Source organism: Mchenga conophoros, linkage group LG8 (genome assembly GCF_057382185.1).
Source record: "Mchenga conophoros isolate Kocher_MC1m ecotype Shallow Benthic linkage group LG8, M_conophoros_male_GT1.1, whole genome shotgun sequence".
Lineage (NCBI taxonomy): Eukaryota > Metazoa > Chordata > Actinopteri > Cichliformes > Cichlidae > Mchenga > Mchenga conophoros.
This window is the reverse complement of record NC_140533.1, coordinates 11,361,562-11,384,844: the sequence shown is the minus strand read 5'-3', so window position 1 is coordinate 11,384,844 and position 23,283 is coordinate 11,361,562. Positions and strand designations below refer to the sequence as shown.

At 42.9% G+C, this 23,283-nt stretch overlaps 1 protein-coding gene across 4 annotated transcripts in view; it reads left to right on the top strand.

Annotated features, from left to right (window-relative positions):
* Positions 1 to 633: 633 nt before the first annotated feature.
* bahcc1b (BAH domain and coiled-coil containing 1b) overlaps positions 634 to 23,283 on the top strand; it is a 61,752-nt gene continuing 39,102 nt past the window's right edge. The window contains exons 1-3 of one of the 4 annotated variants that reach the window (XM_085284032.1): positions 634 to 859; positions 972 to 1,010; positions 11,960 to 12,293. In XM_085284032.1, the coding sequence (XP_085140158.1) occupies positions 12,122 to 12,293 (172 nt within the window). In that variant the 5' untranslated portion in view covers positions 634 to 859; positions 972 to 1,010; positions 11,960 to 12,121. Of the gene's footprint in view, positions 860 to 971; positions 1,011 to 8,110; positions 8,313 to 11,588; positions 11,707 to 11,959; positions 12,294 to 23,283 lie in introns of those variants that run through there. The other 3 variants (XM_085284034.1, XM_085284031.1, XM_085284033.1) reach the window with 3 other exon arrangements.

The window sequence follows — 23,283 nt, the reverse complement described above, 5'->3', positions numbered from 1 at the left end:
AAGAAAAAGAAGAAAGGTGGGTAAACTGTGACCTCCAGGCGGTAATTAGGCCTACCATTTGCCAAATAACCGCCACTATAAACAAATGGGCCTATCAATTAGATTTCCAGAAAGGACTGATTGCTCCTTTTCATGCCAGACTTGAACTATTCCGCAAATAAAAACAAGGAGTTTGGTGTGGTCTGCCTTCCATTACAGCGCCGTGATAGGCCAAAACATGGTACGCAGATGAACGGTAGACCTAGTTTAGTAGTCTGATCAAACTTGTGGAGTGAGGAGGAAGCACAGGGAGGCCAGTTTGGTGAAAAAACAAAACAAACCCCCTCTTAAAGCTAAATATCAGAAAGTTGCATGTGTGACTGGCCTGCTCTCCTCCTCCTGCTCCACCTTCACGCATAGATCCGGTTCAGCACAATCACAAATGAAAACAAACAGTAGTGGTGAGAAAAAGGTGTGTGTGTGTCAGTGTGTGAGTAAATGTGTGTGAGCTCAAGCTACACCTTTGTTGGTGGGAATGGGAGTGGGAGTATTCCTGGTGCGCGACTCATATAAGCATGCCTGATGATGTCCCGTTGCCCCCTCCCCTGGAAAAAAAAACAGAATGCAAGAAAGCTTCTAGTCTCCTGCAGGAGACGAGAGTGCATGGGAAAGAGAGGGAGAGGGAGCAAGGGAGAGTTTCTCCATCAATTTTTTGTTTAATGTCAGCGCTTTAGCTCCATTGTGGGAGCGAGAGGACGCGTCATCCGGGCATAAATTTGCTATTATACAAGCTTCACGGAGACTCACATCCAGAAGATCCTGCCGCTTGTAGACGGGAGAAATCCCTCGGTGGGTAAATTCGGCAAAAAAGAGTTAACATGTAAGTAAATGGGAGGACTGTTTAAGGCTACACAGTTGAATGCGCGTTAAGCTCGACTATTTTTAAGTTTTGGGGAGGAAGAAAGACTCATTTGATTTTCTTTCCTTTTTAGTTTAAAGCTGGGCGCTTTGGGGGAACATCTGTTTATTAGGTAGGTGGTATTTTGTTTTGTGTTTGACGTTATTCAAGGAGTGCTTTCTTAAAATATATATATCTATATATCGATCGCTGTGTTTTCTTGTATTTTCAATGCCATTTTTTAAAAACTAGCCTAAACATTTCTATAAGCGTTTTTTGAGCCGTGGCCCCACAGTCCAGTAGCGTATGCGTACATGAAATTATTTATTTATGTAAATGTTTGATTGTACAGCTGTGATTATTTATTTAGATCTAAAAACACACAAAACGTTGCAGAATCGCTTTTGTAGGCTGAACGACTCCAACAACGGTTTGTCCTAAAACGTGTGATATCTGTCATCAGACACAGATGGATACTTTTAAGAGTATGAAGTTAATGCGAGAAGGTCTGTCAGTTGGGGCCTCACACACACACACACACACACACACACACACACACACACACACACACACACACACACACTTCTTCGAGTGACACCCCTTAGCTGGGTGTTATAATTTATCAGGTTTTCTCCTGTTATATTAAGTTACGCGGCAAAACTGTGCACTTACACTGAGCTCTTGTTTATCTGCTTGTCTCACTCTGTCTCTGTTCACACAGCAACACACGCACACACACAATAACACACACAGTAACACACACACGGGCAAAACGTTGGCAGGCAGTTCGTCTGATTTCTGCCTTAGTTTGATAAAGTGGCAGCAAGGGGGGAGGGGGGGTAGTTTTGACTGATCCTGGATTTGGAGACTGATGCAGGGATTTCTCTTTCCAGCCCCCCCCACCACCACCACAAAGTTTCCACTGCATTATTGCTTTGTACTTGTGCTTTATTTATTTAAAAATAAACGTTCAAAGACGCATCCATTGTTTAGATAATTAACGAAAGATTGTGACCGACGTGATTACGTGAAGTCAAATACAGTGTTCACGCCCGCGTGCAGAGTTCCCAGAGTTCTCAAGCAGAGCCAACACACCGACGCTTTATAGGAAAAGAAAATAAACTTCAGTTTGCAGACACGGGAAGTCTGAACGAAACACTCCCTTTAATTCTGATCGTTTAGACACACACATCTGGAATTTGTCCTAAAAACTAAAATAAAAACTAGTAATTTAGTATTTTATTTTACTAGGATTTTATTTTATTTAATGGCCCAAAATCATCTAAAATTATACAGCAAATTTTTTAGCAGGTGGAATAAAGCTTGCTCCAATTATAATGTAGCCTTTAATTAGTGTTCATTTTGTATGGACCAAAAAAAATAACATTATGTACACACACACACACACACACACACACACATATATATATATATATATATATATATATATATATACTTTAACTATAATAAATACCTTTATTATAGTTAAAGTTATCTTCACATTTTTCAAATTTTGTTTAACTTGTTTAAAGCTCAATCTCTGAACACATATGAGCACACTTCCAAATCGAATTATTGTTGGATGGGTTTTAGATGATCCACAATCTCGTGATTTGTGTAATTATTATCAAATACATTCAAAATGAGACTTCCATTATGGTTTGAGCAACAGACTCCAGGACGTCCTGAGGACTGTATGTTCAAAACTATTCAAAACATCTTCCTCAGAGTTGAAAGATTTCTGAAAGTCTTGTTTCTTCAGTCAGATTGCTGCTGGTGCGTCACCGTGATGGAGTCACGCAAAGTCCTATGTTGCAAAAGAAGTCCGGTTAAAGGAATCAGTGGCGTTTCTTGAAATGCTGTGTGGCTCGTTGCAGAAAGTGGGTGACCTCTTGACCCTACTGTCCCTCGTGGAGATACTCTGTATTATATGAACATTTTTTGTGAGCAACCAGAGAAATACAAAGGCGTCTTTCATTTTCAACGTCCCGCGAGTGTGTGAGTGCATGTACACGTCTCTGCGGTGGAGGAAGTGCTGTCGACGTCTTAAAAGACAAATACACAAATTAAGAAGGTACCAGGCTGAAGTGGCCCCGCTGCACATCAGACACGCGTTATATTTAATCCACTTATTTGTGTGTATAATAGCAACATCTCCCAAAGTTGCTTACTCCCCCACCTCTCTCTCTCCTCACCCTTTGCTGAGTACAAACTTACAGCGCAAACAGCGCAAAGTCACACACGATATGGCTGTTTATGTTCGTATGGTAATGATAATTAAAGCCTCCACCTGCGTGTTTTGATGGCCCATAAATAGATGCCGGTGCTTTCATCTCATCCGTACAGGCCTGGCGGTGGTTACAGCCGGATATATGGCTCTGTGACAGGCACTAATTTGGTTCCCAAGCCATTCCCTCTGTCACCATCATTATCATCACCATCATCTTCCTCCGCTACGCAGTGTCTCGATCTAAAGGTGTCAGTAGACATACGGCTTTACAGTGTTTCCGTGGAGGAGTGCAACTTTTTTATTTATTTATTTATTTCGCATTTCCTGACTCGTTACAGCAGCATCTGTCCGGCACACAGGGGAGAAAAGGTCACGTTGTTTGTATGTGTCCAGTCAACTTGTGTTTTCACTATGTTTCCTCTGTTGTTTTTGTTTTTTGTTTTTGTGATCAGGTTGATGTCTTAAAATGTGTTGGGAACCAAAAGAGAGAGAGAGCCGCTATAAGATCGGGGAAAAGGAACAGCCCTTTTCTTCTTCTTCTTCCTTTATTTTATAACACAGTCCCAAAGCTTGGCAGCGCTTCTCTTCTTTTCTCCTCTCATATGACTCTATTGTCTCACGGGGGTTGCACCACCTTGGATTGTCGGGGCGTCTCCCTGGCGAATGACCCCGTTTGGAAATTCTCACCATTAAAGGCCTATCAGAAATATCTGGTGAGAATAAGAAGGGCTGCCCTGAACGATGGGCCTCCCGTGGAGACTGCTCTCCATTTGGACACATGTAAAAACCAACCAGTTCAATGTGTTTCCCGTTGGCTCTTGGGTTATCCTTTTAAAAATAATGTTTCCCATTTAGCAGTTCAGACGTTTATTCGGTTTTATAGGATGGGGGAGAAGGCGACTTAAACGCCCTTTAGCTATCTACTTTTAATGTGCGGAAAATTCCTCCTTACGGTGATGTGACTCGTCACGAGATAGCTAAAGTTGATATATTCAGACAGAGCTAATCTGAAGTGAACTGATAGAGTTGCACAGTCTGGAAGCAACCCCCCCTCCCCACAAAAGTAGAAAAATAAAGTTAAAAAATAAAATAAAATGCTGGGTTGTTAGATGTGACATCCGAGCTTTCGAGCAGAAAAGTGCCTCTGCTGGCCGGGGCTGGACGTCAGGAAAAAGCGGCCGAGCTCGAGCGGTCTCGCCCACTGCTCCCAGTGTGCAAGGGGAGAAAGGGGAGGGCGAGAGAAGGAAAGAAGCAGTGGAAAAGAGGAAGCGAAGAAGGGTAGGTGGAAAGTGTCAGTCAGGAACGCTTCATTGCTCGAGGACAATCCGCGCGCAGGACCGGTCTGTTTCAAGAGCAATCAGTCAATCCGCATTAATTACCCCCCACCCCCCTCCATTCCTCTCCCCCCTCCTTCTAGGGTAGCACACACTGGCACACGGACCAGAGGAGGCTTGGGTGTGCGTGTGTGCGTATTGTGCTTTCTCGTCTCTGTCTCCACACACGCACGCACCGACCCGCACACCCAGCCCCCCACTTCTTTTTAAGTGAAAGAGAACCAATAAAAATCAAGCAGTAAAAGGCTTTTCCTTGTCACTAAATAAATTAAATGCAGATTTCTGTTTTAAGTGGCGGAGCCCTTTTTTGTGAGCTGCGGAGCAGGAGTCTTTATTATTGTCCCTCTTGTCATTAGCGCACAGGACAACACCTTCAGGAGACTGAGCGGGGACATGAAGTCAGTTAATAGTAATAATAATATTAATTATTACTGGCCAGGTATAGTCAGTATAGTCTGCTGCACATGCATTGCCCAGCACGCTGTGTAGTAGGGTTGGATGTAGTACTCGTTTTCCTTCTAATTTTCCTTAAAAAAAACAACAACAACAACCCCCCCCCCCCCCCAAAAAAAAAAAAAAGCTTTTGGAGTCAGGAAAAGCGTCAACATTGATTTTAATCATTTACTGTAATGGTTAATTAAGATCCAAATTTACGCTGTATTCCGCAGGAGTTTTTGTTGTTTGGCGTGAGATAAAGTAAAACATATTTGGTCTACCTGGTCTTTTAATATATTCCTTCATGCAAGTAATAGAACTCCCTTATTAGAAAAATAATTATTCATTAAAAATAAATATATTAAAAAAATCTATTTCTTCACACTGAGGCCCGGTGAGTAAATACACAGCCTGCATATTTTGATGGACCAACAGCACCAGCTTTCACAATGCTAATTTGTACCTTAATGGACTCTAATGCGTTATAATTTAGAGACGTCTTACTGGCCTCAAAGCACATTTGGGCTATTAAAATAGTCACTTTGAACAACAGTGCGAGTCTTCATAAAATCCAGCTTTGTGCATCTTTTTGTGTGTGTGTGTGTGTGTGTGTGTGTGTCTGTGAATGTGGTGGCTGAAGCCTTTTGGAGAGTGCAGGGCTCGGACACGCAGGCTGCTGGGTAAATGGGAAAAGACGGTAACGATTATCTAATTACGGCCGCGATAAATCTGCGCGCTTTGGCGTTATTTGATTTGAATTTTATATGTATCAATTAATTCCTCTCACACGAAAGTGTCGAGATCTCCCCCCTTCCTCGCTCCGCGCGAGTACAGTTTTATAAGCTATCTATCGGCTGCAGACCAGCTTGGCTCACTCCAACCCCCCCCCCCCCCCTTTCCACTCCCCCCACCAATGTTTTGTTTGGGACTGGACCAAAGCAAAGGGAGAGAGTCTCTGTTTTAATGTAAAGGGACATCAGTTGGAACAGCCTGGATATACTTTATAAAGTGCGTGCTCAGTGGTGCCGGTGGTGGAAAAGTTCAGCTAAAAAGCACACAGGCTGGCTGCAAGGATTTGTCTGCAGAATGAAACATGACCCTTTTTTGTGTGTTTTTGTAATAGGACTCGAACATTTAGCCAAAGTAATGACATATATTTAAATATTCTAATTAAAAATGTTTCCATATTTTTATGGAATATTTTATATATAATATTTTATGGAATATTTGAAAACAAAAACCCTCCGACACCCTTTCACAAACAATTTAAAGACCAACTTATTATCGTCACGGACCTACAGTTTATACTCCCGCGTGAACCCGGAAATGTCCACTTAGTTATTGATTAGTTGGCAATAAAAAAAGAAAAAGTTTTTGGTCAAAACACCGCGTGCGTGCCGCCCAAAATCAAAGCTCGGTTCCGACTATACAGTGGTGTCACCGTTTTAACGTTTAGATGAGAAAATGCTTTTATTCTGTTTATTAAAACTCAAAAGAAAAAAAACCCACATTCGGCCGTCTTCCCGCTGTCTCCTTTGTAGACAAAACTTTTCTTCCACCATAAAAGAAAGAAGAAGAGCTCCCTCTCGGTAGAGAAATAGTTGCTTTCCGGTTCTTGTTGCCGTCCTCGCCTCCATTTTCTAAAAAAACAAGTTGTTATTGCACCATTCCGCGAATCTATCCCCTACATTTATTACAACGTGTAATTTGCCCCCCTACCTTTTTTTGTTGTTGTTTTTAACCGTATTCCCTTTGATTTAGTCACTCTTGACTCTCCTTTTGCTCTGGGGCCAACGGGGTTCGCCGTGGGGGGCGCCTTGAAACCGCCCCTCCTTATCTCCTTTCATCGTTCAGCACGGGGCCGCCTTGAAACCGCAAGGGCAGTAATTGCTTTTTTCAGGCAGCCCAGTGCGGACTGGCCAGCAGCCAATCAGAGCCTTGTTTACACTCGGTGATTGACGGTGCTCTGGCAACCTGCCAGCCAATCGGGAGCTCCGCAGCACCGAAGCGCCCGAGTTTTAACCCTTTGCCTCCACGTATAAACAAACCCGCGCGGCAATATTAGCCTATAGCAGCTCATATATTTCGACATGGAAACACACAAGCCCCCATATCCTTCCACTTTTAATTGGCTAAATTAGTGAACCGTGTGCAGGGCCAACCCCAAGGACAGTAATGCTTTCAAATTATGCAGTGATTCAATTTGCCTGTGTGTGTGTGTGTGTGTGTGTGTGTGTGTGTGTGTGTGTGTGTGTAGCTTATATATATATATATAGATAAATAAATAGATATAGGTAATATACAGTATACCGTAGCCTATCTTGTGTGTTTACAGCAATCATAACTTTTCCCTAAAACAGATGCAATATTTTTAATCCCCCGCCATATTAACTAAAAGGTGTAAACCTATAACACATTCCTTTATACAGAGCCTGAATTATCCTGCAATGACCATTAAGGACTCCAATAGCATTTTCCCCCCTTTTTAAGCAGACTATTATTATAATATAGCAAATCTGCACTCTACACTGAAACTTCAGGCCTGCTAATGTAGGTCTCGTTGTGACTTTAGTTGCACACACATGCAAAACAGAGCAGGCTTGTTCACTAAAGTACATTCAAATTCTAATAAGGATTTATTTAGCAGATGATCAAAAAAGGAGAGCATAAAAGGGAGATTTCCCTAAAGGAGCGCCAACAACACTACCACGCCATCGCTGTCAGGCAAAATAACAATAATAATAAAACAGCGTTGCAGTCAGACAGACAGCACAGAGGGCTGCAACGGGATCACACGGCATAAAAGGCTAGACGCTGTTTGCTCTCCACCAGCGATCAGAAAGCGCAGGCAGAGCCGGCTCCTTTCCTCTCCGTGCCGCCTGTCTTCTCCGCGCAGTGCGCCGAGGGCTGCAAATCAAACGCCCGCCGTTTTGCTCCGCGGATCCTCCGGCTTCCTCATTGGCTCCGAACGGCAACCAATGGCAGGGCGCATTTACTGTAGAAAGGGGTGTGTGTGTATGTGTGTGTGGCGTAGAGGGGGGTGTATAGAAAAGGGTAGGTGGGGGCGGTGGTGGGGGAGCGCCTCACGGGCACGCTTTCACATTGTCGTTCTCAAACCAATAGGCCTGCGAGTCCACCCCTCCCCGCGCACACACCCCTTCAACCTCTCCCTCCTCCTCCTCCCTCCCTCCCTCCCTCCTACCGGCGTGTCTGAGTCTCCGGCTGCATGAACGAGCCTCGATTCACTACAAGCCTGAACTTCTACGATGCGTCTCTCCCATACCTCAACTGACTGCACACCACAGTCTGCAGCAGCATAGGATGTAATCAATCCCACATGTTTCATCTCTGCGACTCCGGGATTTTCACTTTGAATATTTTTCGTACTTTTTCTTTCATTATAAGCCACTCGCCGCACGGTGGATGTAACTTGCCAGTGAGTAGGAAATTATTTTACAGTTCTGTTTTTGTCATTTTTGTTTTGTTTTGTGTGTGTGTTGTGTGTGTGATTGTAGCCGTTTGAATGCCGTTTTTTTCATGTTCATTTTTTTCAAGTAAGAGAGAATTTTAGTTTACACATTTATTATTATTTTGTCTTTTTTAATCTTTTTTTATTTACATGGAGGTATACCTTGGCTGTTCTCTAAGCGCACCGCTATCCGCTGTCATTCCATTAGAGGCAATAAAACGCGAGATGGTCTGATGTTCTGTGCAGAATATTAATCTGTAGGCATCTCTCATTTGCTAAATACATTAAAGGCGCAGATCTCACGATTCTACTGTAATCTAGAGGAGGGAGGGGAAGGGGGGGGGGGATTTATTTCACGTAGCTTTATTTCCACCGTTTCCTGTCCAGTGTGCAGTGCTGAGCTGTGGGCGATATGTGTCACTTCTTGATTTGACCTCTCCTCACAGCCGAGCGTGTGTTTCTAATTCATTCGGGGTGCTGCTCCACACCTTTCTGCTCTTTCAGTGAGCCCATTTTCATACATTTTAAATTGTAGATTATTTCTTTGTTAGTTCTCCATTGTGCAAGTGTGTGTGTTTGTGTGTCTATCTCTGTGTGTGGGAGAGAGCGAGAGAGAGGTAGAGGTTTTTTTTTTATTGCAAGCTGCAGTGCTCCCTCGGTGTGAAGGCTGTGTAGACGCCGAGCTGTCTTCGGCTCAGCCGGGCTTGTCTCTCCCGTTTAGCCGGCCTCTGAATATCCGGATTTAGTGCGCCGGTTATGCTTTGCGACTTTACTTTATTGCTAAATTGTTGAGGGAAACCAGTTGCCCTCTGGACCCGGACCACTTCAAAAGGAAATGCCTTTTTAAATTTCTTTTTTTTTTTTTCATTTTTATCCAAAGATTCACGCATTTATGATATAGTAGATTTATGCTCAAACAGCACACACGCACACACACACGCACACACGCACAGATAAATAGGCGCATTTTTCTCTCTCTCCTTTTCTTCTTTTTATGCTCGAAGCCTCAATTGCATTAGTTCTGACAAACGCAATTCTTTGCGGATTTGCTGGCTTTTGTGCGAAGTTCATGTGATGTTGTCTTGACCAGCAGTGGTTACTTTTGTAAGGGAAGGGGGGGATTTTCTTCTGACGACAGTTTGACCCTTTTCGGGGCACTGCTTAGTGGATGTGTGCTTGTGTGTGTGTGTGCTTGTGGAGGTGTGTGTAGAAGGTTTCGGAGGTCTGGGTAGAGTGGAAGGAAGTCTGAACGCCTTTCACGTATGTGGGCTACACACACACACACACACACACACACACACACGCTACTGTAGATTCAAATGATGATTTTTTTCTTTCTTCCCAAAACTGTTACGCGCGATCTGCTCACGCCGCTTGTTTGCGTGGCGTGCGATAACACGGGATTTAGACTCAGGTTGTTAAATGTAGTCTGAGTGGCTCTCTGTTGACGTGTAATGTAAATATCCAGGACGTGTGTTTATGGACAGAAAATGTAAAAATGTATAGACAAATGTCAGACGATAGTAGTTTATGATTGATGTCCCGTGGAGAAGGGCCATTGTTTCTCACTGCCTAGGGGACAGGAGAGTCCATTTTGCCTTCCCAGTGAGCTTGCAGCAGCAACAGCAGCAGCAGAAACAGCAGCAGCCTCCGTTTCTCCCCCCATTTATTTTTCTTTTACCCTTATTTCCCCCTGTTACCGTTGACTACATGTGGTCAGAAAAAATAACATCCTGCAGCAAACAAAAAGGAAATTAAATTATTTACATGCCCTCGCACTTTGCGAAAAAATATCCTTATAGGAAGGGTTACGGGGAATGTTTGTACGTATAACACACACACACACACACACACACACACACACACACACACACACACACACACACACACACACATTTTCACGATTCACGATCACATTTGCTGGGTTTTATCAGAACTGCGAACTTTAGGGAGCCAGGGTGAAAATCCCCTCTAAAAATACAATTCCTGAAAGTTGAGTCCTTGAGCAGCGTGTGTGTGTGTGTGTGTGTGTGTGTGTGTGTGTGTGTGTGTGTGTGTGTGACTTAAAGAAGACTTGAATATCCGAGCTTATGAAGGCTGTTCTTATGCACTTCATAAAGCCCCTGGTCCACCAGAGCATTTGGTATTTTCTTTGTTCCTCTATCTTGGTTCCTGGGAGGTGCTATCAGCATCTACAGAGCACTAGATGGACGTGCCACGCATTGAAAGGCCTAATAGATGGACTGCTGAGGTGTGTTTGTGTGTGTGTACGTGTGTGTGTGTGTGTGTGTGGGGGGGGGGGGGGGGGGATGGAAATGGAAGCACCCAGAGCTCCCTATGAGCATCGCAGGGAGTCCTATTTAAATAAATGACCTAGGCTATGAGGTATACATATAAACGCGATGATTTCCTAGTCTATTTCACTGTTTATTGCCCACCTCACAACTCTGGCGATGAAGCATAGAGGTGATTTGATTTGTGTTTGTGATTACACTGTATCCTATATATACAGTACGTGTAGCAGAAATGCATGGCTATTGTCAGAAGGCGAGGGCCACTGCTGCTGACTCCGTATGAGTTGATAGAAATGGCTGTTTCAACGCCAGTTTTCCTCAATAAGCAACACAACGGATAATAATCCCGATTTCAACGGTGCAAACTATCAAAAGTCAAACAGCGATGGTGAAGCAACTTTGGTAAACACGTGTATATAAAAAAACAGAGAACGGTAAAGGCGCTCTTGGTTTATAAAACCTATATAAGAAATGTCGATCCAAGTCAGAGATCAACATTTCCTCCACATATGAACCGGATCAGATTCGAATTAAAATCTCAATTTACACCAAAAGATAAACGTATTGACGGTATCCGTCTGAAACCAAAGAGTGATAGGCTATTTGAGTCACCCAAAGGAGAAAAAAAAGAATATGTTTTTTACGCATTCTATACTTGGTGCAGATGGTTTCCTTAACGTTTTAGCGCAAGTGCCCCGAGGTCCAGCCTGTTTATGACCGGCGCTTGTTGAGCCTCAAGACTCAACAACTCCTTCACCGGGAGAGGCTTTATACCGCCGTGAACTCTTGTACTGTATATGCTTCATTTGTTCGTCATTTGCTCCATTCTTTTTTCTTTTTTGCGCTGATAAAGGAAGCTCCCGTGTTCAGGATTTACATTGTGTTTGGTCGCGAGGAGGGGGGGGGGGGGGGGGGGCTCCTCTGTTGGGGCCAACGATGTAGTGCGGGGTAAATCCACGCAAACTCACTTCACCCACATTTTCATCCACAGTGCAGACTTCACCCACCTTTCCGAGCTGGCGCATATCGGCGTTAGAAAGTTAGTGTGCAGCGCAGAACCAAAGTTGGTCAGTAAATGTGGGGATTTTGTTTTATTTTAGGACGTTTGTTGTGTGTGACATTTGAATAGCTTCTTATTCCTCCTTTTTTTCTTCTTCACTCTCTCTCTCTCTCTCTCTCTCTCTCTCTTTGTAAACCGTGCTTGTTTGTCTAAACACGAGCAGCGACTGTCTCTCAGTCAAGCCTTTTCTTCAGCGCCACATCCCTGGCTGGCTCGTCATTGTCAGCGCTTTGACTCGTCTCCTGCTCTCTCTTTTGTAGGACATGACGGGGACTCCGTTTCGACCCTGCAAAGCCAAAACCGCGCTCAATGCGAGGCGAGCACGAAGTTCATAAAAAGGGATTATTTGCATCTGGGTGCCTGAAACCTTCGGTGCCTCCGGATTTTACTTTGGGATTTGGGATTTATCGCTTCTCATCGGGATGGAAAGCCGAGATTTCGCTCCTCCGCACCACCTCCTGACGGAGCGGAGCGCCTTGGTTCACAGCGCCGCGTCTCGGATGGCGCCAGGCGGACACGGATCCGTGCAGCACCCCGCTCACTTCCAGCCCGGGAAATATTACTCATCCCACCTTTCCATGGGTCCGCACTCAGGTCAGTTTTGGAAGCAAGGTGTTTTTCCCCACCGTGTAACTACAGAGAAGTGTGGATTAAAAAAACAAAACAAACAAGCAAACAAAAAACCCAAAGAAAATATATACTCTGTGTTTCTCTCTTTCTCTGTCTCTCTTGTCTGAAGCATATGTTCCCCATATTGCAAAATAAAACCTTGGAGCTCTTCAGGGACGAGTTAGAATTTAACGCTGACGGAAAGTGCTCCGACTTTCGGGGGGTGGGGGGAATTTAGGAATTATCTTTTTTAACTTTATTTAATCAACTGTTTATGGCTGTTTGCCGAAATGCAAGAATTAAAAAAACTGTATATAAAATCACATAAAAGAAAAAGGGTAATGTGTTTTCTTTTTGCAGATAGAATTAACTCTAAATTTACAACTCAGTCCAAGCTCACCTTTGTTGTTGGTGTTGTTGTTTTAAAACTTTAATTCCAGGGTTATTTGGTTTTATTTCTTTTCTTTTTTTTTCATATCAAGCTGGGATTATTAGTGGCATAATCTTGTCATAGATTTATTTGGATTCATCAATTAGCGAAGTACTAATCGTTGCCAGTTGATGTAATTAATTAGAATTGGGTTATTCCACCGCTTATATTTCCCATTAAACAATAAATTAAAGCTATTAGCCGAGCCAGTTTCTGCGCAGCGCCTCCTCCTCCTTCACGTGTGTGTGTTTTTGAAATTATTTTTTGGTGGTTTTGGTTTATGCTGGGCGCAAACTGGGGGTCGCAGTTGCCGGGTGGAGAGCAGAGGGGGGACTGAGTGAGTGAAGGGGAGCTCTGGCTAATAGAGGTGAGGGTAATACCAGAAAATCCGGTTTCTATATTGAGCGAAGACGTGACGGGGTGCGAATGGGTTGACAGTGCATGCATTAGATTTAACAAGTAGCTTTGGTATCCTGTCTCAATAGGGGTGTGGGGGGGTGTGGGGGGGGGGGGGGGGGGGGGCTGTGTGTGCGTGCAAAGAGAGAAAGAAAAGACTGTCCGAAATCATACTGCGTTTATACCCACGCGCTGGATGAATGTATGCGTGTTACATGAGAAATCTCATTAGTTACCATGTGTGTCAAGAGTGGCCATCCACGTCTCGCGTGTATTTGCTTGTTTTCATGTGTAAAAGGGAAAAAATTGAGGCAAACCGGGTTTTCATTTTTAATTAGTTGCTAAAATACATTTCACATTTCAGGTCAACACGCGTGGATTTTTCCAGAAATCCTACCGTGAATTACTTTTGATATTTCGTGCTCCACCTCCTGGTTCTGTGGTTCTGGTTTCTTCACATGAGAGGAATTTTTTTCAATTATTATTATTTTTAATTTAAAATGCAATTTTACGTCAGCTTGGTTTGTTTAATATACTTTTTATTGCACGTGAGCATTTAGGTTTGTAAACTTGGGCTCTTCCTCTGCGTTTTTAAAAATTATTCATATATAAATATATTAATTATATAAACTGACGTAAGGCTGTAACGTGTATGTTTCTTAAAACTTGAACTGATACTGTACGTTATTTATTTATTATTTTAAAAAATATTTTAGTAAAAAAAGTCTAAATGTCAACACATTTTATTGACAACACGTCTAAAAACACGTGTTGTTGCACAAAAGTTATTAAGCTTTGCTTTATTCTCTCATACGTACATTCTTTTCAGTATAATACTTATTAAACAATTCACATAAATATTGATCAACACTTTACCACATTTAAATATATTATAAATGATTCAGTCTCCATGCATTAACTTATATTGATAAAATATTTTCTATATTTTATGACACGCTGAGCTGCCTGCCTGTTTCTGATTTCCACACACAACATTCGAGCAAAAACACGCCCAGCTCATTTTCAAAGCTAATATATCAAATACAAATGTAACCTGCATTGCAGTTTAAATAGCACCTTGACTGATTTTGCTGTGCGCTGACATGCATAATGGCCCAGTGTAAAAATGTTTCTTTAATGTTGAATAAAGGGGGTATAAGCATAGTAATGCAGGGTGATAATGCTATTGAAATATATTCAAGAGGGCCTCTCACTGGGTCTCAAGGTGCATGACACTGTATTGAGATTCCAGATATCCAGACTCTCCATGCATGTCCCTTATGGGGTTTTGACAGACATGATGGGCATAGAGGATTGTTGTTTAGAGATGGGGGGTTGGTGTATGTATGTGTGTTTGCTTGGAGGTTAGGATGCGGGTTACCTTTGTCCTTGCCCCCCTTAGAGATCCAGAAAGCTGTATGCCTGGCCCTAGGCCTCAGCACAGGGGGTAGATGTGATGTGGAGCTGGCCATAGCAGGGACAGGAGGGTGGAGGGGGAGGTTTTGACAAGGGTTTGTTTCAGATCTTTGTGAAGACACCCTCACTATTTCTTTATGTATATATATATATATATATATATATATATATATATATATATATATATATATATATATATATATATACACGCAGTATCAAACTGAGTATATCACTTAAAAAAAATCCTAAATGAAAAAAAAAAAGACTCCCCTCATTCTCCCCTGCTTCTTCATATCCTGGAAAACCTGCAATCCATCAATTTGCTGAAGCCTCTTATTTAGATCAGCATGGTGTCTGCTTGAATATGGTCGCGCTTGACAAGGTGATGGAATGACAGACGCATACCAACGCCATAAGACTCAGCCCACATTTGATAAAACCCCACAATGATATTACACAGGCGTTTAGATTACTGATAGGAGCAGTGGGAAAGCCTTTGTCTCTGTCTGTCTGTCTTGCTCTCTTCCCCTCCCATTTTCACTGCTTTGCTTTTTATTCCAGTCCCCCCTTCTCTTTCTCTTTCTTCCCCTTTCTCTGATGTTAGCCCCTGGGCAGTAGTTGTGCAAGTGTATATGTGTGTGTGTGTTTGCGTGTGCGATTAGGGTTAGGTTTAGCCCGCAGAAGCACAGGTGTGCAGTATTATGGAGGGCGTGGCTGCTCTTGTCATTGAACAGGTGTGTTACTTCCCAGACAGCAGACCGTTTTTGTTTACATGATTGTGTACGTGAACGAGTGTGCATTTGTGTGACTAAGTAATGCAGACAGAAGGAGTTTACATTCATGTTGTGTGTGCACACATGCAGCTGCACAAACGCACAAACACATACACACTTTGAAGAACGTTAGTCTTAAGCTGCTTGTTTTTTGTGCTTTAAAACAGCAATAAACCATAACCAAAATGTCATAGACTAGATTATCTCTCTGCCACTTCTCACTTTCTTTTCTCTCGGTTGCTCTCGGTCTTTGCTCTCTTGAGCTCTTTCTTCAGCTTATGCCCCCTTTTCATCCCAGCATTTTCCCTTTCCTTCTCCCCATGTTCGGTGTTGTTAGTGAAACACAAGACCCTGTAGTTAAATTCTGCATATCTCTACTACAAATGCCTGTAGCTGTGCGTGTGTGTGTGTGCACAACCATCCAGTCCATTCATCAGGAGGCTGTCAGTTATATCTCTCTCTTCCCTTGGAAGTTTTTTGTCATAGGCTTTGAACGTTGCGGCAGCACAGATGAGGCACACCCCTTCACCTTACTACCTGCACACACCTTGGCGCACAAACAACCTGCACGGTGATGGAAGGAGACGGCGCGTTTGTGCGCGTACGCATGGGTTTGGTTTCTGTCCATGCTTGTGGAATTAAAGGCCTGTAGTTACTATAGAGTAGTGTGTGTGTGTGTGTGTGTGTGTCTAGGGTACTCATTATGTTTAAAGGCAAAGGGAAGCCCCGTAGATAGATAAAGAAAGAAAGGCATGTGAAAAAAATAAGGGAAGAAATGATAGATGGATGGAGCCAGGGAGGAGGAAGGAAGAGGAGGAGGAGGAAGGGGGAGGGTAAGGGTGTGAGGGGGGTAGATAGGCTGAATGTTTCCACCTGGTTGGTAATCCAGTCAGATTACCACCGCCTGACAGCACCCACTGGCCGTCACCCCCACCGACTCCCCGCCCTGGCGTCTCCTCTGCTTCTCAAGAGTGTGAGTGAATGAAAGCGATAGAGAGGAGATGCTTGCCTGTCCCTGCGAGTGTATGTGTGTGTGTCTGTGTGTAGGATGAGTCAGCAGTGAGCAAGCCCAATCACCCCTTTCCAACACCACCCACCAATCTCCAATCCAACCAATGCAACCCGGGATGTACAGGGGGCACATGTAGGGTGCAGTGTGCAAGACGGCCCCCTGTGAGGAGGAGACAGCTGGTCTAGGCTGCGGCCAGCCGAGCTGCGACTGGATTTGGTGAGGAAGGAGACGAGTGTAAACTGTCGATTCAGTTCAATTAAAAAAAAAACAAAAAAAAAACTGACTGACCCACTTTGTGTCATCAGCACTACGCTACACCGAGTGACCGTAAGTGTATAAGTGAGTAGGAAACCACTAGGGAAATTTTTCTAAATATATGTATTTTTGTTGGATAATGTACAATTATTTTCCTTTTTATAAATTTCACAACAGAAAATATATTATATGTGTTAAATAAAATCAAAATTAATTTGTGGCGATTTCAGTGCAAACTGGGTGAAAATCTACAATATTTGACTTTGAGTAGAAAAATAAATTCAAGTGTAAAAAACCATTGATTCCAGTTAAAGCTCCCTCAGCATTGCATTTAAACACACTGGACTAGGCTCTGGAGTAATTTTAGTGTGTGTCATCATAACACAGACACACACACGCTACACACATGCTCACCATTTTCTTTTCAAAATTGCATTTTACATACATGATTTTTGGTCTGCCTCAAAATATAGCAAATCCGATTCCCCACCCACATCAGCGCTGTGCACTTATCAAGGCGTGAGATTAAAATATGCAGCAGGGCCAAAGAAATCACTTAAACGAGCCTGACTTTTTGGAAATTTGTTGACACATTAAAAGCATTAAGTCATTAAGTAAGGGCCGGTAAAGTCATTAAAGGCATTTCCATTACAAATGAGACTCTTGTGTATGCTTTGATATTTCAAGCAAACCGTGGCGCGTCATTTAAATATATTCCACAATAAGGTCAAATTGACCTCGGAGTAACTGTGGCTGAGATTTAAGGCGTCTAAAAGGTCACATCAGTAGAAAGGGGAAAAAAATTAAACAAATTAAGGAAAAATCTTTTGATGTTTGAGTTTGGAGTGAAGCTTGCATTTGTTCTGAAGTTGCACTTGCCACTGTGACAGGAAGACTTTTGTCTCATCTCCAACTCTCCTCCAACACGAGAACAGCTGCTTATTGTCGGTAGCAGTGATTTGAAGGGTGTGGGGTGCGTTTGGTTGCGACATCTCCGGGGTGTGAACACACACCACCATCTGATGATTTGATGTGTCATGAAGTGAATGGAAAGCGCCAGACTTCCTGTGTCCATGCGCTCTTTTTTTCCTCTTTCTCTGTCACTTGCTCCTCTTTCCTCTTTCTCCTTCTTCTTCTTCTGTTTCTTACTGGCCAGGCCTTTTGCCCCCCCCCTCCCCGGTCTTCCTCACCCCTCTTTAATCGCACGCCCGCCCTCCCCTCTTCCTCCTTCTGCTTCCCCTTCACTATTGCATTTGCTCCTCTCAGCTTCTCGAGTGGTGCTCCAGCCCTCCTTCCTCCTCCTCCTCACAGCCATGGCCCCCTTCACCCCACCCCCTTTTCTCTCTCTCTCTCTCTCTCTCTCTCTCTCTCTCTCCTCTCTTTTCAATCGATCTCCCCACCTCTTATATCCATCTCCCGTCTCTGTCTAACTCCCCACACACCCATCGCCTCCTCGCGTTGTTAGCAGACCTTCTCTCAGCAGTCCTCCTATTTCTGTCTCAATTTCAGCCTGCTTCTTCTCCCTTTTCCACATTGTCTCATTTGTTTCTCCCTTCTCTTCTCTTCCCTTTTCCTTTCCTTCCTCCTCACCTCCTCTCCCCCACCACTTGGACAGTTGTTAACGGGCCCGTCCCGGTGCTACTCGGCCCGTGGCCAACTCACTAAATCAGAAACGTTTGGAGGATTTGGCAAGAGGGAGTGAGAGCTCAGTGAGGCGCCTTTGAAGTCAGAGAAACGAGAGAAAAATGACATTTTAAACAGCCCGCAAAACACAAGGCTAAAACAGCTTCTTACTCTGTACAGGAAGACGGGGGCTTTGTATGTGTGAGTGAGTGTGTGTGTGTGTGTGCACGTGCATAAAAAACAATATAAGTTGTTCGTCGTTGTGGCTCTTTTTCGTGACATGACTGCATGAAAAAAGTCACCACATATGTGCAAAGAAAGTGTGCAGATGCTGTAATTCCCAGCTATTTTATGGCCTCTCTCCTCTTCAGAGGGGTCAAGGCAGTTCCCTATTTACGCAACATGACAGGGAGGTGACATCACTTAGCAGGGGGACAGACATGATGTCACAGTCTCAGTGGATCCACAGGTCTGCACCCCCTGAAAAAGCAGTGTTGCAAGCACCACGGCAAGGTAACCCTTATCAGAACGGCTACGGACACCTGAGACAGGCCTCTGCTTTTACCCTGTCTCGGGGTCACATTTTGCCTGACTCATCGTCACTTGAGCTGACTCGTTTGACTCAGCCCGGGCCCTTTCCTCAGCTGTTGTGTTTTGCTTCTCCACTCGATTCATTTCAGCTCTGTTTGGCTCATTCATATTGTAATGGCCTCCATTCAGGCGGGTCTATGTCCAGTTTGTTTTGCTGTCAGGGCTTTAGATGGATGGCGGTGGCCCGAGGTTCATCTGGAGGTGAGGTTAAAGGAGGCAGAGTGGTCGGCCTGCAGGACCCTTCAGTGTTTTTCAAGAGTCAAACTGCTGCTGTCATACAGATTGAGCAGATTTAGTATTTGGTGTGAAATACAGCTAATGTGCTCCTAAACAGGAAATAGGTACATATTTGTGTGTGTGTGTGTGTGTGCATGATTGTGAAGGAGGAAGAGAGTAAGAAAAAGAGAGAAGCAGCTGTGTGGAACAGCATGGATCGTTACACAGTGACACACATGAAAGCATTAAGTATATTCAGGAGCCTTTGTTGAATATACATGGAGCTGTGTGCAGCTTTGTGTGTGTGTGTGTGTGTGTGTGTGTGTGTGATGGGAGAGGGAGTATCCTCTCCCATGCTCTTGCCCGAGCTGAGAGTAGTGAGAAAGAAAACAAGAGTGAGAGAGAGCAAGGAGGAGGGAAAAAAAGATCCGTCATCAGTCATTCATGGCTAATCAGTCTCGTGGGACGTGCACAGTACACACACACACACACACACACACACACAGTGCCAAGGCCCTAATCCTACAGGGACTGCTCGTGCCTCTGTGTGTGCCTGTCTAAATTTTGGATCCAGGCTGATTAAAAGCAAGCTCTCCCTTTTTTTCCCCTTTTCTTCCCTTTTTTTTTGCACGTTTCTCTCTCTCTACCTCCACTTCCCTCTCCTTCTCTTCCTGTCTCCTCTCCTCTGCATCTTTGATTGCCGGTAAAGTGTCTCTTCTCTTTCTCTCTGTTTTTCTCTCTTGTCTCTTTAATAACCACCTACTGTCTTTTCCGGTCGTTTTGATGTGTGTTTTTGTAATGTTTGGAAGCATGCATGCATGCATAATACAAGGACTTCTTTGTGTGCGGATGCTCACATACGTATGGCTTTTTTTTCTCTTTTTTTGCTTTTTTGCTCTCCATGTGTACGCGTCTGTATGAATGTGTTGCTTTCTCAGAAGCTCCCAGTGCTGGCCTCGCTGCGTTTTATCATTTTGCTTAACTTGTGCAGGCTCTGTCTTTTTTCAAATCAAATAAACGTTAGTGGAACAGATATTAACGTTGCATCCAAAGCTAGACTACAAAATACTCAATACAATTCTGTTCAGAAGGGCAGAAAAGAAAAATTAGAAATAAGACATATATCTTAAATAGTATAATCCTACATATTTCTATATATTTTTATATATATAAAAGAAAGCGTGAGAACAAAGAAGCAGCCCTGTGTTTTCTTTTCAGTTGTGGCATACTGATTTATTTTGCTGCTCGGAAGGCTGCAGTTATGCCAGGATGTTTACCTTTTTTTCTGATAGGGGATTTCTCAACATGCAATGTGACGTTGAGTTTGGTGTGAAAATTCTTCTTTTAAGTCTGTGCAGTTTTGGGCATTCAGGGAAACAGTGAAGCGCTGAAGACACGACATGGCTTATAGCCTGGATTTAACTTTTTCTTTTTTTATTGTGATGTGAGAAATTATTCAGTGTTTTCTTGCAAAGAGGATTTTTTTTGCACCATCTTAAAAACAATTTAGCAAAATGAGCATTTTTTTTTAATTATTATTATTCTTTTAAAAACAGCATTGTTCATTTGGTTTCCTTTTACTAAAGCGTTATAGGCATTTCTGTCAAAACAAGGTAACATCAATTCATCACCTTAACACTATGCACAGTGATGCTCTGTCATTCTCAAAGGTCCAGTCTGGTCTAGGAAAAAACCCAAGTATTGCTAAAAAAAACCCCTCAAAATTCCATGTATAACAGCTAAGAAATAATTAATTGGAGCAATCCAATAGCCGAGTGCTCAGGGGACATCCCAACTGAACATGCACCCCCCTGAGCATTGGATTCCTGGTTAATAATCCCAGTGGGATGACTATTTCCTGGATGTCATACCTGTACTCTCTCTTCTGCATATTCAGTTTTTTTCTTAAAACAAACAAGCAAATCATAAAAAAAGGTTTTTATTATTCACAGATTTGTTGCAAATTATACCTGAACAAAACTGCATTATTTGGGTGAACAGCAATAGGCATGTCTACATTATCCCAGAACAATAAATAACAGTATTTTTTCAGATCTAACTATCAGTTTCATTGTAGATTATCAGAAAAATCCATGGTAGTCTAAAACCTTAAGGTATGTCATTTAAGATCAGGTAAGACAGAATAAAGTCCAAATTTAGGGTGAAATGTAACCTAATAAATTTGACATTTTTGTTTTACAATTAACAAATTAAGACTTGAACTCTTTCAGCTCTGTGTTTCATTAAAATGTTGATGATTGATGGGCAGATGTTATTCATTTAATCTGCACATCTGCGAGTTATTATTTGCTGTTGTGGAGAGACACATTTAAAAAGTGCACTTTAAATCTGTGTACATTTTAATCTCATAACATTTCAAGCGTGTTTTTCCTGACGTTGGGGATCTTTATTGGTTATTGTTATTTTTAGAGATTTGTCTGTGATACGTTCATAAATAACGTATGAAAGCTGAAGTGATTGGACTCTTGATAAGGATTTTTCGTTTTTAAATATCTGAATCGTTTTTAAGCAAATGCCAAATATTGGCACGTAAGGATTTTCTGCTTCTTTTTGCATTACCAATTAAATTTGAAGCTTGAAGGTTTTGGCTGCTGGTTGGAGAAAGCAAACAAAACAGTTTTCCCACAGTACGAGACAAATCAAAAAAATCTGGCAACCTAATTAATGACAATAATAATCAATAGACTCTCTAATCTGAGGTTTCTTCCCTTTGGTTTTTTTCTACCTTCATGAGTGTCTTCATCTTTCCTTATGTTTATATTTCCCCCCTCCCCCTCTTCCTCTTCATTTCTTCTCTGTGGATCGCTCTAATAATCTTTTATTCCTGTGTAAATATTACAGCAATGAGGGAATATAAAGAATGGAAAAGCCGTGCTGAAATAAGGTCAGACTGGGTTATTCTCACCTGCTTTCTCTCTCTCTCTGTGTCGCTCACTCTCTCCCTCGCAGACTCCCACCCTTCTCGCTCGCCCCATCCTCTCCTCTTCCTATCTTGTTGTCTCTCTCCCTCTCTCTCCCTCGCATTTGCCGTCTGCTGATCCCGCTCCTCTCTCGGCATTCAGTCTCCTCTCTCCCTCTCTCACACACAAACACACACTGACTTTCTGACGCCCACACACACACATGCGTGCATTCATTCAGTATACTTTGCAGACACGAGCGTACGCACATGCACATATACACACAATGACACCTGCACGTCGAGTCGTTGAGGGTCTAATTTAAGTAAAGTGCTTCTCTAGGAACCACAACCCCTCAACTCATGATGATGGAGGGTGATACGGCACACCAGAGTCGAACACACACACACACACACACACACACACACACACACACACACACACACACACACACACACATAGTTGCGCAGACACATTTCCTCCAGTGATACTGGGATATGAGTCTCAGTGGTGTAGGACTGAGGAGAGCTCTGCAGATGGCTTGCAAGTAGCATATTTCAAAAAATAATGTGATACTTGATCCCTGCCGGGAAATTCACCTTTTTCTGGGCTGCTGGCAAGATCTGACTTTAGGGTCAGTCAAAGCACTGGCGGTAGCAGGTAGGGATTCAGTGTCTCGCCAAAGGACACTTCAGTAGGGTGGATGCTTGCTGACATGGATGTGGTTAAATCTGGGTCTGCTGGTTAAAGGATGCTGTCTTCCCCTCTGCAGCCGTCCTCCTGCTTCGCTTCTGCTGCGTAGGTGTGTTTGTTTCCACTGGAGTCTGTGCTAACTTTAGATGAAGCGGGATTGTGCTGCACTCCTGCTACAAATCTCAGGCTGCGATCTGTAACCTTCATAGTAACATAAATAGATTCAAGTCTTAACTTCAGCCTAAGATAAAAGGAAGAGTATTTGACATGGCTTACATTTATTTCTACATCACTTAAAATAACTAGAAGCTTTTCCTTCTCTTAAGTATTTTTTTTCCACATTTAAAACCAGCTGTATACTTTGAAGTAAGATTTTGTTACCGATTTTAGATCACACTTGCTAGTATTTCCTGTAAATTAGAAATTTCTTTTTTTGATTGGGGACAGAGCTGTGGTATATTATGAATTCTTTAATGATCACAAGCAAGTGTAGATACCACAATCAGGGTTATTTACACATCCTCTGGAAGATATTAAGCAATAAAAGCTTGCACGTGGAGTCATGTGTGTATCTGGCTTCCTAAAAATGTTAAGTCGATAAACTAAATATATATATAAATATATTTTTCTGCAAAAGAAATGCTCTGCT